Source organism: Ochotona curzoniae, unplaced genomic scaffold, assembly GCF_017591425.1.
Source record: "Ochotona curzoniae isolate NIBS_2020 unplaced genomic scaffold, NIBS_Ocur_1.0 contig_291, whole genome shotgun sequence".
Classification (NCBI taxonomy): Eukaryota; Metazoa; Chordata; class Mammalia; order Lagomorpha; family Ochotonidae; genus Ochotona; species Ochotona curzoniae.
In genome coordinates, this window is record NW_024465649.1 from 5,166,758 (window position 1) to 5,184,269 (window position 17,512).

The following is a 17,512-nucleotide window of genomic DNA, read 5'->3' on the forward strand; positions in this document are numbered from 1 at the left end:
CAAGTTCAACTCCGAGAGGTGGGACTCTGAGAGGCGAGGTGAAAAAGTCCCTGCTTAGTCCTTCCTCCGCGGCGTTCTCCGGCGTTCTTCTCCCGGCCACACCAAGACCGGCGCGCCTGCAGGTAAGGCGTGCGGCCTCGCTCCGTGTGCTTTGGGGGGAAAGGAGAAAGCGGACAGGCGAATGGGAAAAACCCTGTACTGCCTGGTCTCCGCTCCCACGAAGGGGAAGAGCGCAGGCAGGGCAGGCTGGGGCCGAGGCGCTGGTTCTCGTCTGGGATCTGCCGCCTGTGGGGTGGCCCTTGGCAGCCCCGTGACCTCCCCTGCCCGGGGCTGGCCTTTCACACGTCGGCCTGGTTCAAACTTGTGGGTCCTTTCAGGGTCCACTTCTGCCGGTGGTTTTGGCTGGGACGGCCTGAGGGCAGCTATTGAAGGAGACAACCAGCTCCCGACTCGCCCAGGGGGTTATGGAAGTGTGGGAGGATGGGTCGGTTCCATTTATTGGCTCTTCCTCAAGCTGCTTTCCTCTAGCGGCTCCAGTTCCACCTCCCGCCACCCCCCCCCAAATGTTTAAAGGGAATTCCTTGTCTTCCTACTTCTCCCCAACTGTCTGGCCTGCAGGAGGAGGAGGAGTCCCAACGCTCAGGGCAGTGGTGGGACGCCATGGAGGCGGAGGACGAGCGAGCGGCCATCACCACGACAGAGGCGAAGGAGGACGCGTCGGGGGAGGCCGAGGACAGCCCCCTGCCCATGGAGGAAGAGGCTGGAGACGCGCAGGAGGAGTTCCCACAGTCGGAGCCAGGGGAAGCTGGCGAGGTGCTGGCTGGGGAAGTCACCAGGTTCCCGGGGCCTGACGAGCAGCCAGAAGGCTTTCTCCTGGCCGAGGGCGAGGAGCCCATCCGCATGTTTCCCCCGGAGTCCGAGTTCCCGCCTCTGCGCGCTCTGGCCCCGAATGCGGTGTTCCCGCCGCCCACGGTGCCCACGGCGCAGTCCGTGTTCCCGCCGCCCGGCCCGTGTGACCCCGAGGCCGTGTTTCCGCCCCTGACGGCGCCGGACGCGGGCTCCGCGTCCCCTCCTCAAGATGAAAGCCCTCCTAACTGCTTTTCCTTCGAGAACGGGTTCCCCCCGCTCCTCGCCTCCCTGAACACTGTCTGAGTATGTTTCCTTCCAGAATGTTTTCAGTGACGCCATCCTGTATTTTGGCCCCTTGCGCTGTGAATATCTTAAGTTCGGAACAAAATCATGCTCCGTTGCACTTTTATGTTTCATGGTAGAACACTGTCTGTTTAATAAATTTTTCTGCTTCAGCAACAAGGCTGAAGTCTTTATTGCGTGAGCCGGAGAAAGAGGACTTGTCCCCAGAAACAGGTTTAGGACGGGTGGCTGGGGATTGGGGAGGCTGAAGTTTTGGAGAATTGAAACGTGGAACTCATTTCCAGATAAGTGGGATATTAACAACACAAAACCGTGCAACTCCTTGCTTGGACTGCCTTCTCATCTGTTGGGACCTAAGTCTGTAAGTCTGAAACATAAAACTCACTTATCAGGGATCTTAGGCTCACAGGACAAAAATGCTAGAAGCAGGCAGGAGAGCTTTTCATGAAGATGAGCCCCAAAAGTTGGCATCCTGAAGTGGGGGAACATCACAGAACCGTGCAAGGCCCATGCCAGGCCTTTGGCAGCCCTTAGTGAAATCAGAATATATTGACTGGGGGTGAGGGGAGGAGTCTGATACACACAGGAGAGACAGAAAAACCTTCCGTCTGATGATTAACCACCCTCTCTCCCCAAGGAGCTGTTAACCACCCTCTCTCCCCAAGGAGCCGCAACAGCCGGAGCAGAACTAAGCCGATCCCAAGCCAGGAGCCCGGAGCCTGTTTTCCGGGTCTCCCAGATGGGTGCAGGGTCCCACGGCTTTGGGCTGTCCTCTACTGCTTTCTTAGACCACAGCAGAGAGCTGGATGGGAAGTGTGGCTGCCGGGATTAGAACCAGCGCCCGTTGGGATCTGGATGCTTGCAAGGCGAGGACTTAAGCTGCTAGGTTACTGGCCCGTGTGACCCCAGGTCTTATGGGGCAGGTCTTATGTCAAAGATTGGGAGTAAAACAGGAAACCGGCAACCTGAGCCCCATATTGCTCCCTAGCGGAACACACCTCCATGACCGCCTAGGAAAAGCATCCTGCTTAATTCCTGTTAAAAGGAATTCTTGCTGGTAATAGGACTGCATTTAGCATATGCACACAGGGTGCTTGTTACTTTACATTACATCGCATTCAGTCATCAGAGCAACCTTGTAAGAAAGGAACTGCAGTCTGTTTTGGTGGAAACTGAAGGCAGGGTTTGGGGAAAAGGATTCAAATTCAGTGACTTTGTCACATCAGAGCCTACTTTTTTCACGAATTTGCCCTATGTTTCTACCCCCACTGCTCTCCCCCTCGTGGCCATGCCCTCTTGCTATTCGGTCACTGTTCTGACCCTGCAACCCAGGGCAATGCAGCAACCCGCCTGAACCTAGTGGGTTCCTGGTGCAGCATCCCTTATGACCTGATCACACCCAGAGGTGCCTTGGACGTGTGCTCAGCTGGGCTCACACACACACCTTTTCATTCCTAAATCCGGTAAGCCATCCATTTCTCGGTACTCGAATTGGCATTCATATGAGATACAAGCATTGTGGGCAATGGTTTAACTCACTGTGCCACAGGATCCACCCAGGGTCACGTGCCAGGTGACATGGATGTCCACCCTGCCAAAGCCTCCAGGGGCTTTATTTTACAGTATGTTAACCCCCCTGGCTGGGCACCACCTCAAGGATGTCTCAAACCAGGCTTCTTTCCCAACACACTCCTCCTCTATGCCTGACCTTCCTCAATCTGCTCACTTCCAGAACTTTTAAAATATTTGGAAAAATTTCTTACTGGACTGAGAATGAACCCCGTAAGTACCTGTTAGTGACTAAAAACTCCAGATACATTCTTTTTATCTTCTGTCTTCAAAGAAAGATGTGAAAGCAGAAACAAAAATTTCTAGCAGCAATTGAATGATCTAGCTTGGGCCAAAATGTTTTGGAATAATGCCACAGACAGAAAGAGCTGAGCCAGGCAAACTATCAAACTGCAGAAACAAATGTAATTGGGAACATTTAGATGATCCCTTACAGACAAATTCATCTCAGCTGACCAATCAATACTAGGCAATAAAACCCGAGAGAGGGCATTCAGATGCCTGCTGCACGTAGCAGTGCCAGGGCTGGGTGCCTGCCTTTGGGTTGGGACCACAGCTTCCCACCAGTGTAGATTCTGGAACACAGTCATGACAGCTCAAGTCACTGGGCTCCTGCCAGCCCCAGGAAAGACCCAGGTGCAGTTCTAGTCTCCTGGCTCCTTCCCTGGCCTAGCAGTGTCTCCTGAGAATCTGGAGCGGAGCGAACCTTTAGATGAGAGCTCTTTTACCTGCTTCAAAACCCAAGCACACTATCAGACTTCAAGGGAGACCTTTATACCTTCTCGTTATGCCTACAGTTAGCAGCTTTTTTTTTTTTTTCAATATTTATGTATTTATTGCTTTTAAAATTTTCTTTTAGTTATTTGGTTTTTTTTTTTGAGATAGCAACATTTTTTTCTAAAAAAATTTTTTCTAACATTTTATTTTATGACACAGTTTCATAGGCTCTGCGGTTCCCTCAACCCCTCCCCGTGTCCTTCCCCCATGGTGGATTACTCCACCTTATTGCAGTATTACAGTTCAAATCCAGTCATGATTCTTTCATTGCAAGTATATACCAAGCATAGAGCCCAGCATCTTATTGTCCAGATCAATTCAACAGTTTCTTGGGGAGACCATCTCTGGTCTGAAAGCAGAGCTGGCAGAATATCACCCCGAGATAGCAACTTTTTTTTTTTTTGAGATAGCAACTTTTAAAATAGAATTTATTTATGCAATTCAAGGGCAGAGTGACAGAGAGAGAGATGGAGAGACCTTCTAACTGCTGGTTCACTCCCCAAATGCTTACAATAGTAAGGCCAAAGCCAGGACCCAGGAATACCGTCTAGGTCTTGCAAGCGGGTAACAGGAACATAAATACTTAGGCCAATCCACTGCCTCGCAGGTGCATTAGTGGCAGGCAGGCCAGATGTGTGATGCAATCATGAACTGGTCATTCTGATACGGGATGCAGGTATCCTAAGTGGTGACTTAAATCTGCTGTCCCACCACACCAACCGCAATCTAGCTGTAATAGTTCTGTGTGGACGAATATGAGGTCACTTTTATTTGAGATACATCTTCAATTTAGCTGCTGCTACACCTTTCCATTGTGTCTTCCTAGTTCCTTGTGAATCAACTGACGCTGAACAAATTTGATCAGTTAGTGACACTATCAGCAATATGAGACTGAACCAGTGGAAGACTTTTGTCTGGCCACCATAGGCAGTCGAGTCCCCTGGAGTTCTACACGAAAACCAGGGGAGCTGTGCTCATGCCCCTGTGGGTCAGTACCGCAGGGAGGACCAACCCTACCAAGGATTTGGGGGAGGGAACGGGCTGCCTACGTGGGGTTTCACTGAAATCAAGGCCAATGAGATCTAAGGGGAGGTACAACCTAGGCCAGGACACACAAAGCTTAGGTTTGCATCCAACAGAAACTCAGAGACTCAAAGTAAGCATCTGGCATGTCGCATAAATAAGCACCCTTGAAATTACAGACAACATTTCTGCGATTTTGTTCATACATGCTGAAAACCACTGACCTTTTTGGTATCACTTTGGACTTTGACCAATGAGATGCTAGCTAAGCGACACAAATTGCTTCTTCCAAATGTAGTGGTTTTTCATTTCAAACTGAATTTCTGAATGATTAGCCAGCCTTCTAAGGCAGTACGTGGTGGGTTTCATTCTTTTTACCTAAAAGCTGATTCATACTGCCACTGGAGCATTATGGTGATTCTCATCACACCTTTTGGGGGAAACTCATTAATGAAAGTCAGTGCCCAGAGGTTGCCTCCCTCTCCCTGCTTGGTACCCATCTGTAAGGTGAGTTAGTTAACGCATGTTTGGCCTTCCCTCCTGGTACACTCCTCCATATCCCTGGAAAATCCACGTGGGGACCACAGCTGATAAATAACTGTCTGCCTTAATTGGTGACTACCATACCAGGAGCCTTTAACAGTGTTGGCAATCATTTATGCTACAGGGAAAAAGGAGCATTGTATTTTTTTCCCCTATAAAAAGAGTGGGAAAAACAGTACTTGGGCAGTTCAGTAACAGTCTTTGGGCATAAGAAAAGAAATCATTTCCTATTCCTTGCAAACTGTGCTTTACAAAAGAACGCTGGAAGCTAAAAGCCTTGTTGATTTATCACGTGAAGCAAAGAGTAATTTTTCTCCCCTTGTTAGGCTTTCATATAATCATGCTCGCTGGCTGTATGGGTGGCATTAAAGAATTCCTGAATAAAAATAATAATTTCTTGCTTTCAACCTTCATAATTCACATCAGCGGGCACCCCACTGAGCGGTGATGCCTACTGCCAGTGATGCTCAATCTTTGTTGCACGCCACTTATCTGCTTCCCACAGCTGCGCAGTCCACTGACGGCCGTACCTGCAGGATAATGCGTCCGTAGGCGTTCTTCAGCAGATTAACCACATCTGCGTGAGACAGCCCATCCAGAGGTTGCCCATTAATGCTGACAATCCGATCTCCAACCTAGAAGCACAAAAGTGGCCAGAAATCACCATCATTAAGAAAAATTAAATTTCAGAAGAATGCTTAAAATTCTTTGTGAGTCATATTTCCCATTCGTGGCTATTGTGAGGATTCTATGTTTCTACTGTGTATGCAGTGTGGGAGAGGTACCAGGAATTTTTATGGCTTTCCCCAAACACAGACCCATCAGAGAAACAAGAAGGGGCCCCGAGCTCCATGATTATAAGGCGCAGCAGGTCACTTTTGTACTGTGCTAATGGTGGTGTTTCATACATCCATTCACCAGTAATAGTGGGGTATACAAATTAACGGTTCAATAAAGCTCTAATGAGTAAGCCAAATATTTTCTGCTTTATTTTTCTGCCTAAGTTAAGATTAAGAGGCAACATGAAAAAAAAATCATGAAATGTTGGTTCTTTTGGTTGAGGGGAGTCTCAAAGGTCAAATCTCAGTTGAAAACCAATTTTGGGTGGAATGAAGTGTTAAAAAGGGTCTGGGAGGGTTTGCAAAGGAGCTGCAATTTCGTCTTTTACTGGACGCTTTGATACAAACAATAATATTTTTATATGCCCAGGGACCTAATGAATTTCAGGCATAACGTTGCTCTAATGCATTCTGCCCTCAGCGTGGGTCCCTGGTGGCTGCTGGAATTCCAACTTTAACCAAGTTGCCCCCAGCTGCAACTTCCTCCCCACCCCGCCACATGCTGTTAGCACTTCAGCCAGTTGCTTTTGTTTACTTTAAGCTTCTGTGTCCGAGCGGCCACTCCATTGGCCTGAATCATGGCAATAAATATCGGGATATCTCCTAAGGGACTTCCTTTTCCTCCAGCAATGCTGATTCCAAGGGCATCACTGAGCTCCTGGAAAAGAAAGAACATACAACACGCATAGGTTAAATAAAGCACTGCATTATCCCCAGGAAGCTGTGGAACACATTCCCCCGTAATGCAGGAGGCCAGGATAAGATGGGAATTAAGCACGGAGCCTTCAGAGTCAGAAAGCTGTGTTCCAGTTCTCATACCTAATTGGCTGTGGACACATGATTTAAATTTTTTCAGCCTCCGTGTCCTCATATAAGATAGACATAATGCTACATGCTACACAGGGTAGGCCTGAGGACTAAAGGAGATGATATGGCACCGTTCCGGCCTGTAGAAATGGCTCAATAAAAGGTGAACAGGAATAAACAGTAACAATAATGATGATGATAAAACCCACGCTTTTGCCCAGTTTAGCGGTCCAATTTTAAGACTGTCTTAACAAGCATGTTCTTGGGTGTGCTTGTGATTAAACTGCCAAACTTGCTTTGTTGGTGTGGGTTGAACCAACACACTGAGCTCCAAAACTGTGTCACAGCGAAGGCCCTCAGAGGACACCCATTGCAGTGACAACAGCTGGGAGAGAGAGAGAAGCTGTAGTTCAGAATCTTCCCTAAGTGGGAGCCACGTGGAGACCTGGCTCTGCTCCAGTTTGTCTCCATATTTATATCACAGAATTAATATATATTTTTCTTTTTTTAAAGTTATTTATTTTTATTAGAAAGTCAGATATACAGAGAGGAGGAGAGACAGAGAGGAAGATCTTCTGTCTGATGGTTCACTCCCCAAGCAGCCGCAACAGATGGGTCTGAGCCAATCCGAAGCCAGGAGCCAGGAGCTTCTTCTAGGTCTCCCACGCGGGTGCAGGGTCCCAAAGCTTTGGGCCATCCTTGATTGTTTTCCTAGGCCACAAGCAGGGAGCTGGATGGGAAGCAGGGCTGCCGAGATTAGAACTGGTGCCTATCTGGGATCCCTGTGCACTCAAGGCGAGGACTTTAACCATTACTCTATCGTGCCGGGCCCAGAATTAATACTTTAAAGATCACTAATAGGGTACAGATGACAAGTTCTGGTTCTGGCACAGGGTGTATACCCCGGCCTTCTCTCTCCCCCTCTGGTTACAATGAAGAAGTCAAGGCACAGAAAAACTGCATCCTCCAAAAGGTGCATGTGTCCTGGTTGTGGGGTTTCTTTCCTGGCAGCCTTCCATGAGAGCAGGCTGCTCACTGACACTCCATATCTCTGGTCAGGTATTTTAGAAAGGAGCTCCTAGGGGCTGTAGTGGACCCTCTAACTCTGAGTGAGGATCTTTCAACTTGGCCTAGCCCTGGATAGTGCAAGCATTTAGGGGACTCTAACTGTGAGTGGGGACTCATCAGGTTCTCAGGCTCAGGGCTAAGCTTCGTATGGTCTCGGGGCAGATCCATACCAGAACAGCAAGAGCTCCCAGGACAAATCTGAGACCAGAATCTGCCCACCAAGGGCATGCTCGAGTTCCAGGCTGGACCTAACCGGCTGCCCAACTGCTGAAGCACAAACATTAGTCATCCCCAGTGCCCGCGTGTCACATCATGAGGGCCATGACGGAATCCTAAACTCCTCCCTGTGCAATGGAACAGGAAAATATGACAATGCTCTCCTTCAGTTCTTTAGAATATATGAGACTGCTGAAAGCAGAAATTACAACATTGACTGTGGACGGTCCTCAACATCTGGACACACACATAGAACAACTAAGGCACAAATGTCAGCAGCGGCTGTGATAAGGTTACTGACGTGGCGGCAAGGCCTCCACAGCTCAGACAGATGCTTAAGAAGACACACAGTTTAATCTGTGTTAGTTACTTCTGCATCAAGGTGAAAGAGGAAAAGAAAACAAAATGATCACAAAGGTGTTACATGAAGGAATTCATCTTAGGTATTATTATTAAACATTTATTTGTTTGAAACAGAGAAGGAGAAGGAGAAAAAGAGAAAGAGGAAGGGAGAAGGGGAGAGAGAGAGAGAGAAAAAGAAAGATACCTTCTATCACTGATTTATTCCCTAAATGCCTATAATATCCAGGGCTAGGCCAGGTTGAGACCAGGAGCCTAGACCTTGATATGGGCCTACTACATGGGCAACAAGGAACCAAGAACTTTGGGAATGTGTATAAACATGAAGGTGGATTGGATTGAAGCCAGGAGTCAAACCAGGCACTCCGATACGGGGTGTGGCCATTCAAGTGCTCCTGTTACACCAAACGCCTGCACCTAACTCTCCTTCCCTCCACTCCATTTCCTTTCTTCCTTTCTTCCTCCCTCCTTCCCTCCCTTCCTCCTTCCCTCCCTCCCTCCCCTTTTCATCCTGTCTTTCTCTTTCTTTCAAGATTTATTTATTTTCACTGGAAGGGCAGATCCACAGAGAGGAGAGACAGAGGAATGTCTTTCATCCGCTGATTCATCCCCAAATGACCTCAGTGGCTGGAGTTGAAGACAGTGGCTAGGAGTCAGAAACCAGGCCACATTGCAGCCTCTCATGTGGGAACAGGGTCCTAAGGCTTTCGGCCATCCTCAACTGTTTTCCCAGGCCGTTAACAGACCATAGACCAACTCTCACGAGACAGACCAGCAAAATGTTTTTTTTTTTTTAAAGTTATTTATTTTTGTTACAAAGTCAGATTTGCAGAGAAGAGGAGACACAAAGAAGAAGATTTTCCGTCTGATGATTCACTCCCCAAGTGAGCACAACAGCCGGTGCTGTGTGGATCCGGAGGCAGGAGCCAGGAACTTCCTCCAGGTCTCCCACGCGGGTGCAGGGTCCCAAAGCTTTGGGCCATCCTTGATTGTTTTCCTAGGCCACAAGCAGGGAGCTGGATGGGAAGTAGAGGTGCCGGGATTAGAACCGGTGACCATATGGGATCCAGGAGCGTTGAAGGCGAGGACTTCAGCCACTAGGCCATGCCGCTGGGCCCCACAAAATGTTTTTTCTTTCATGTGAAGCAAGAGAAGCTTACGTTATTGCATGTGTTCTGCCTTGATGATTGAAATCATACACAAAAACTCACACAAGAGTGCTTCCAAAAGATTATGGAAAATGGAATTAACAGATGTTTATTTTGATGTCAAAATAATTTGGAATCTGTTCCTTGTTTCATAATACACATTTTCCTTGCACATGCTGGGATCCCATATGGGTCCTGGTTCGTGTCTCGGCTGTTCTACTTCCCATCCAGCTCCCTGCTTGCGGTCTGAGAAGGCAGTGGAAGATGACCCAAAGCGTTGGGACCCTGCACCCACATGGGAGACCTGCAGGAGGCTCCTGGCTCCTGGTTTCAGCTCTGGCCATTGTAGGCACTTGGGGAGTGAACCAGTGGAGGGAAAATCTTTCTCTGTGTCTCTCTGGAAATCTACTTTTCCAATAAAAATAAATAAATCTTAAGAAAAAAGTTTCTGCTGAGACTATGTATGGGAGAGGTGGGCTGTGTAGGAGTAGGCTTCATTATAAAAACAAATGGTTGAAATGGCTGGAAACAGAAAATGATGCTTCTTTAAAAATCCTGCAATGAAGAAAAACTTATGGAATAATTTGGTTTGATTTAATCCATCATGATAACATTTCCTTAATGTTTATGAAATTACGTTCACTGTTGGAACATATATCTTTCCCATCATGGAAGCAGTGGAGTTGCCCCTCTGGCAGACTGTCAACAATGCAGCTAAGAGAGCAGAGAGAACTTTTTGGTCATTTGGGATGCACTGGACATTGTGTAAGGTGTGGCACATATGCTAGCTCATCTAGTGCACACAAGATTTACCGTGGGGATGGTGTTGCCACCCTCCTGGCACACATAAGGAAGTTGAAGGTGCTTGCCAAAGACCACAGAGGTCATGCTGAGAACTGAATTGTGTCTTAAGATTCCTGAGGGGGCAGGTGCTGTGGCAGAGCATGTTAAGCTGCTGTTTAGGTTCTAGGCATTCCATAGTGGAACAGCAGTTGGAATCTTAGCTGCTCCACTTCTGTTCCGGCTACTTGCTAAAGTGCTTGTGAATGCAACAGATGATGACCCAAGTACTTGGGCGTCTACCACCCCCATGGGAGACCCAGATGGAGCTCTGGGATCTTGGCTTCAGCTGAGCCCAGCCTGGCCACTGCAGTCACTGGGGAGTGAAGTGGCAGATGGCTGATGTGCCTGCCTGTCTGTCTCTCTTTGCCTCTCTCCTTCTCTGTGTCACTTGAAGCTGAAGGCCCAGGTACCAATGTCTCAGTAGTGAGTGAATCTGGAGAGGGGGCCTTTAAAATGAAGATCATCAGGTATGCTCTAATCCAATGTGATCAGTATTCTTATAAAACAAGGGGATAGCCCATTGGATAGACACCAGGGATGGTAAGAAACGCAGAGTAAAGCCCAAGGGAGGCCTGGAGAGAAAGCAAGCCTAGGAGAGAGGTCAAAGCTCTTGTCTTTGGGCTTCCAGCGTCCAGAACAGTGAGCGAATCCCAAGCCCTGTGGTCTGTGTGCTCTGGTTCCTGAGACACTCAAGCCAAGGGAGGCAGGATGCTTGCAGACGAAGGCAGGCATCAATGCGGAGAGCTAAGCTCTCCTCACCATCTCCTGACTACAGTTGGTTATGATAGTTGCCATTTTTTATTTCTTCTTGAACCTCTAATTTATGGTCAAAGTGACTGAAATAAGAATCTACTTTGTAATATTCTGGCTACTATACAGAAGTTTGAATATCAAGCTTTCACAAATTTCAGCACCGAAGTATATATTTTGCAATCTTTAAAGGGCAATTTAACAATATGTGTGAAAGTCCTTAGAAGTTAGTATGCCTATTGGCTTGATAATTTTATTTGTATGAATTGATCCTAAGGAAATTAGCCATGATATGGGAAAGATGTTGGGATATAAAAGAGTAAAAATGGAAAAATATACTAATTATTGAATTAGAAGCTGATTAAGGAAATTTTAGCAAATTCATATGATAGATTACTATGCAAACAATAAAAATAAAGCTCTATAAAGCCCCCCCCAAAAATCCTCACCAGAATGACTATACTGCAAAGTTAAAAGGAAAAGATACAGATTTCCACCTGATCACTTACAAACACATGCGGTCATCTGTGAGCTTTACTGTACTTTGAGCCTGTCTCCTTCTGTTACCTAGGTACACTATACTCGACTAACTTGAAAAAACACACTGACTATCAAATAAATGGTATTCAGGGGAAAATGTACATTTTACACAAACCTGGCACAAACTAGAAAAAAAAAAAAACAGCAAAACAACGGACTTACCCTGATGATCTCAACAGTCCTTGGTCCCATATCTGTGCCTATACACAGAGAAGACACATAACTCACTTTGTTAAAAGACAATACGCCCCATATGAAATGGTACCACATAATTCAAAGCACAAAATATAAATATATTTTAAAAAACCAATATGCATCCATTTAGGAAATAATTCTGCCCCATGAAATGCCATCTCTTTCTAGGCTTTCAAGACAGAATACTGAAGAAACACGCATCCTAGCCTTGCTTAACAGCCACCCTGCAGCAGGTCATCAAGGGCTGCATGCTCTTACTTTAAGTAAGTGCCCGATGTTTGAGTGGGAAGTGGCCACAGTCAGTTTATCCAACAAAACTGATGAACTGCAGCCACAGCAGCTTGGAGCAGGGTGACTCACAGCCTACAGGATGAGCCCTTTGCGTTTCACTGTGCCTTTTACTGCCTTCATCGGGGGTAACCCTCCAACCAGTAAGACTCATAAAAGAACCCTCACCCTGCCTCACTCCCCAAGGTCACGGGCATGGCTCATCTCTGGCTGACCAGTAATTGATTAGTTTTCTCTTTGTGAATGCATTTCCTTTATGATGCATTTTAGCCTGCTGCTAAATCACATATTTCATGTGATCCATGCACCATGAAAGGTCCATTCTGAAGTTTAGTACCACTTCCCACAGAACACATCTTCCAGAAAGCTGTGGCTTATGTGGCCAATTTCAAATATGGATAAACATTCTGATTAAACTTGAGAAGATTTTTGATGAAAATGATAATATTACAAAAACTGGGCAATAGGATGGTTTGCTGGCGGGGGTTGTCGCCCTCATACCTGAGCTTTTCTGGGATGCCTCTGAAGACCGTTTTGTGCTGACCAGGTTTTGCAGGCCGCTGATGACAGGAGCCAGTGAAGGCCGGCTGCCGCTGTGCTCACCCTGGAAGGGAAGCAGAGTGGTCACAGCACAGACACCGACTTGGCCTTCAACACTCCTCCTGTTCATTAGTATTCCAGCCACTGCCATCACCCAAGCCATCTTAGAGGAGATTCTGAAGAGGCCAAGAAAGAACAGGAATTACCCATCCTCATGCTCTTAGCGCCCCACCCTGGTTCCATTTAGACATTTCATTCATTGTCACACAGAGTCCTCAAAAAGTTTGTGGAAAATGTGTGTTATGAAACGATGCACAGATTCCAAATTATTTTGACATCAAAATAATTCCATTTTCCATAATCTTTTGGAAGCACTCTTGTGTGAGTTTTTGTATATGATTTCAATCGTCAAGGCAGAACACATGCAATAACGTAAGCTTCTCTTGCTTCACATGAAAGAAAAAACATTTTGCTAGTCTGTCCCGTGAGAGATGGTCTGTTAATGGGCATGAACTGTCACGTGGAGATGAGGTCAACAGGATTCCCTTATCACCCAAACTGTATTGAATATTTTCAGCAAAATACATAATAAACTCATGACCAACAGAAATATGATCAAGTGAAATCCTCAATTGTAGAAAAGAGCAAACATCAAGAGGAAAAAATTAAAAAAAAAAAAGAGGAAAAGATTTGTTCCAGGAACATAGCACTTTTTTATGCAAAGACTTTCCTGAGTCAATAGCAATTTAGCCCAATCTGTTACAGCTCCACTGCTTATCCTTTCACTCATTTAAATAAATATTTGAGGTCTGTAATCTCGTCTTTTATGGTTGGCATCTATTCAACCAGAAGTCTACACGTTGTAAGGGTTCTTTCTTTTGTTTGTTTTTTTTTTTTTCCCCCAAAGATTTATTTATTTTTATTGGAAAGTCAGATATACAGAGAGGAGGAGAGACAGAGAAGATCTTCCTTCCAATGATTCACTCCCCAAGTGGCCGCAATGGCTGGAGCTGAGCCAATCCGAAGCCAGGAGCCTCTTCCTCCAGGTCTCCCATGTGGGTGCAGGGTCCCAAGGCTTTGGGCTGTTCTTGACTGCTTTCCCAGGCCACAAGCAGGGAGCTGGATGGGAAGCAGAGCTGCTGGGATTAGAACTGGTGCCCATATGGGATCCCGGGAATGCAAGGCAAGGACTTTAACCACTACACAATCATACCGGGCCCTGTTTCTTTTCTTTCTTTCTCTCTTTTTAAAAGATGTATTTATTGGAAAGGCAGATTTACAGAGAGAAAGAAACACAGAGAACATGATCTTCCATCTGCTGGTTATTTCTCAAATGGCTACAACAGCTGGAGCTGAGCCAAAGCCAAGACCCCCCTCAGGGTTTCCTACACGGGTGCAGGGTCTCAAGAACCTGGGCCATCCTCCACTGCTTTCCCAGGCCACAAGCAGGGAGCTGGATGGGAAGTGCAACCGCCAGGACATGACTCACTGCTCATGTGGGTTGTCAGCACTTGCAGATGGAGGATTGATTAGCCAACTAAGCCATCACACAGGCCAGAGTTACAGCCCTTTCTATTGCAAACAACAATATCACCAATAATGAACACATACTCTTTTAAATCAAAATTTCAAGACTACCCCCCTAACTGCATGAAAATTTTAAGCTGCACCTAACACCACTGTTATCAATAGGCAATAATTTAGCCCATTTTCGTAACTATGAGCAAGCTGTTCTTAGTATTTTAACATTCGCAAGAAATGGAAAATTTCAAATACAAAGAAAAGCTTGGAGAATCATGTAAGTGGTGCCCATTTACACATCACTTAGTTTCCACACTACAACTTGGTTAAATTTTTAAATCAAAAATGTCCAATCATCTACCTCACTCAGTTTCTGTTTCTTTTAAAAGTTCAGTTAAAGATAAGTTACAATATGCTTCACAATGGACATGTTTAAAGGGATGCTTTTACATTTTCCCTGAAAGTATATAACATAAATACTTCATGCCACAGTGAACTACTCCGAGCTAAGAAAGTATAATGTGTTAGAATTTCTGTTTTGTTTTGTTATAATCTCAGTTTGCCAAGGCCTAACTTAGGCATATGGTTTTTGGCTGGCATTGTTCCCTCAGTCCCCAAGGAAAAGATCCCTCAGGTGTGTTTTCCTATATGCGCTTTCCTTGGCAGAGGAGCCAGACTTCCCTCTGGTTGGCGGGAAAAGTCATTTCCAAAATGAAGTCTTGGTGGCCCCAAAGCCAAAAGTTGTCTCAAAATGAGTCTACTCTCCATGGCTCAAACCAACAATCTCTACTCATCCTGCACTGAAGAAGGCAGCTACCTTCTTCCTCCTTGCGGGCTGCTTAGAGGGCCCTGACTTGACAGCTGCTTGTCAAGTCATGAACATGGAAGATGCTCGCTTTTCACTGTTGGCCAGCCTTCTTCCTATCAGTCAAAATTTACTGACCTTTTTTTTTTTTTTTTTAATGCTGAGTAAACTTTCATACTTTCTGAAATAAAACTTCTGTGCAAGAGGGTTAGGGGGAAATAGTTGTTCTGGTTTCTACAATTGATAGCCTACGTTGTGATACTGGCACATGGTTTGCTGCTGTCCACTGTGAGGACAGCTGCTAAGGCTGCTAGCTCTGCAGTTGGCCTGCGTGTACAGTGTGTTCATCGGATGATGCTCACATGCATGCCCCTGGGTTCCCTTCCACGGCACCTGTCAGTCCACACGTCCCTTAAGGCAGGTGATTCTCCTTTCACCCCGGGGAGCCTTTGCACAGCCACCACTGGCTGCTTCTTCCTGGGCAATCAGATCCCTTTCAGGGGAGACGCAGAACCTCCGTTCGGTTCTCTCATTCTCTGACAGGAGGAAGAATTTCATCTCTACTACAATTTGCCTTCTTTCTCATCTCCTGAGTGTAGTGAGGTGTTAACGAGGTCATTCAACAGGTCTGAACCTTCCAGGAAGGAAGAGCCTGTCTGTGAGAATTGCGGGGCACCTCCAGTGCCCCCAGTCCAGAAACATCAATGGCCACTGGCTCACCGACGCCTACGGCGGCACTGTTTCTTGGTAGGCATGACATTTGTCACCCATCACACAGGCCCCGTGGGCAGGGGAGAAAAGTCCTGAATGTACCATGGTGCTTACTGGGGGTGACTGCTTTGAGGATTTCCTGAGGTAAGTGAGCTGTCTATACAATGGTCTCCCCGTCTCCCTTCTCTAACACCTGTGAGGCAGAGGCAGCTAATAGATTCCTAGATGTACCTGTGTGCTCACCATAAGCCCAGAACATTCCCTGAACAAAGGCCTGGAAGAGGCTTTATGTCCAAGGCAACCAACCAGGTAGGAGATCAAAAAGACAGAGGCCCAGCTAGAACTCATGGAGGAGACCAGGGGGTCAGGTCCAAGTCTCTACACTGGCACGATGTATTAAATACGGCTAAAGAGACTGCTGTCTTGATTTTGTCAGTCATTGCAATAAAAAACAACACAGAGGAACATGCTTAGGTGTTAAATAGAAAAATGTGGTGCTTACATCAGCCTTGAGAATAAACAGGATGCTTGGTGACTCACAAAATATCACCCACGAAGGCTGCCTTCCCAGAGGGAGAACTCCCATTCCACTTCCGTGGATCTCCTAGGAAGATCCACTAATTGCCCTCAGCATATGTGAGTGGCTATTCACAGGTTAACTTTATAGCAATATTTAATTGGATGACGAGAACAATGTTGTGCTAATGAGGGTCAAATTGCCACCAGATGTTGCCTGTCTCTTTTAAAAAAAAAATAAACACAGCTGTGTACATGTGTGCGAAGGCAAGAGAGTAGCAAAGAAAAGGCGTTTTAAGAAAACATTTGTGGACAACAGAGGAGAGAAAACCTAAGGATTAATGAATTGCCACCCCACCTTTCCTTTTCATTTCAAACACATGGAAACAGACTGAACTCGGTGTTGTGAGTGTGCCTCAGGTCAGACATTATTTCCAAATAACCGTTTGTGAAATGGGGCGTGTTCTCCCAGCGGGGGCAGGCGAGAGCCAGTCCGCTGGGAAGCCATCAACAACCTGACTGTTGTGCGAGGTCTTCCTCGAGGAGGCCCAGGACCCAGCTCGGAGTCTTCCGATCTCTAGCTGCACAAGCCCCTGTGCACACTTGGAGGACAAGAACAGAACAGAAATGAAAAACAGGTGCATTGACGTCGTAACATCGCACAGCCCAGCCTCCCCTCCTCCCCTCTGCAGCCAACAGCTACAAAAGGGAGTGAAGGCAAAAGGCAAAAAGGAGATGCAGCCATCCCCACATCCAAGCAAAATGACAGAAATGCACTCAGCCACCTTTGTCTCACGACTTCTCTAAAGTGGGTTCGAAGGATTAGCATTCAATGTACTTCTTTTCTCCCTTCTGATGAAAAAACACTCATGGACCACAAAACCACTAAGAAAAAAGCAGCGAAGGAGAGGACAAAGCAAATCAAAACCACAGAAGTGACCTACAAACACAGTTCCTCGCCTGGGTGGGCATTGGAAGCTGGCTCTGACAAGAGGCTACCAATTTTAAAACAGATTTCATTTGTCTTTGCAAAGTGTTCATGGCTGTGAAACGCACAACAGCTCTGGTGTGAGTGGGATGGAAATTTACAAGTTCCATGAACAGGTTTCTTCAAAGTATAGCAGAACCACTTAGGAGTGCATTTTGAACTCCAACGTGGCTGCAATTTCAGGGAGGCACAGCTTGGTCGGTGGGAAAATCACTTAATCAGAGCACTGTAATCTTGGGCTGTCATTCTATGGTTCCTACTTCAAGTGTGTAAGCAGGAACCAAGCTGGATGATACTAAGCATTCTTTCCAGT

General features: G+C 46.4%; 1 protein-coding gene across 1 annotated transcript in view; it reads right to left on the reverse strand.

The window, feature by feature from the left end:
• Window positions 1-17,512, reverse strand: part of PATJ (PATJ crumbs cell polarity complex component) — a 338,320-nt gene that overhangs the window by 15,930 nt on the left and 304,878 nt on the right. Inside the window, exons 37-41 of the mRNA XM_040978446.1 lie at window positions 16,727-16,813; window positions 12,620-12,722; window positions 11,798-11,835; window positions 6,439-6,561; window positions 5,595-5,699 (exon numbers count right to left, since the gene is read on the reverse strand). Coding sequence (XP_040834380.1) covers window positions 5,595-5,699; window positions 6,439-6,561; window positions 11,798-11,835; window positions 12,620-12,722; window positions 16,727-16,813 — 456 coding nt within the window. The remainder of the gene's footprint in view (window positions 1-5,594; window positions 5,700-6,438; window positions 6,562-11,797; window positions 11,836-12,619; window positions 12,723-16,726; window positions 16,814-17,512) is intronic.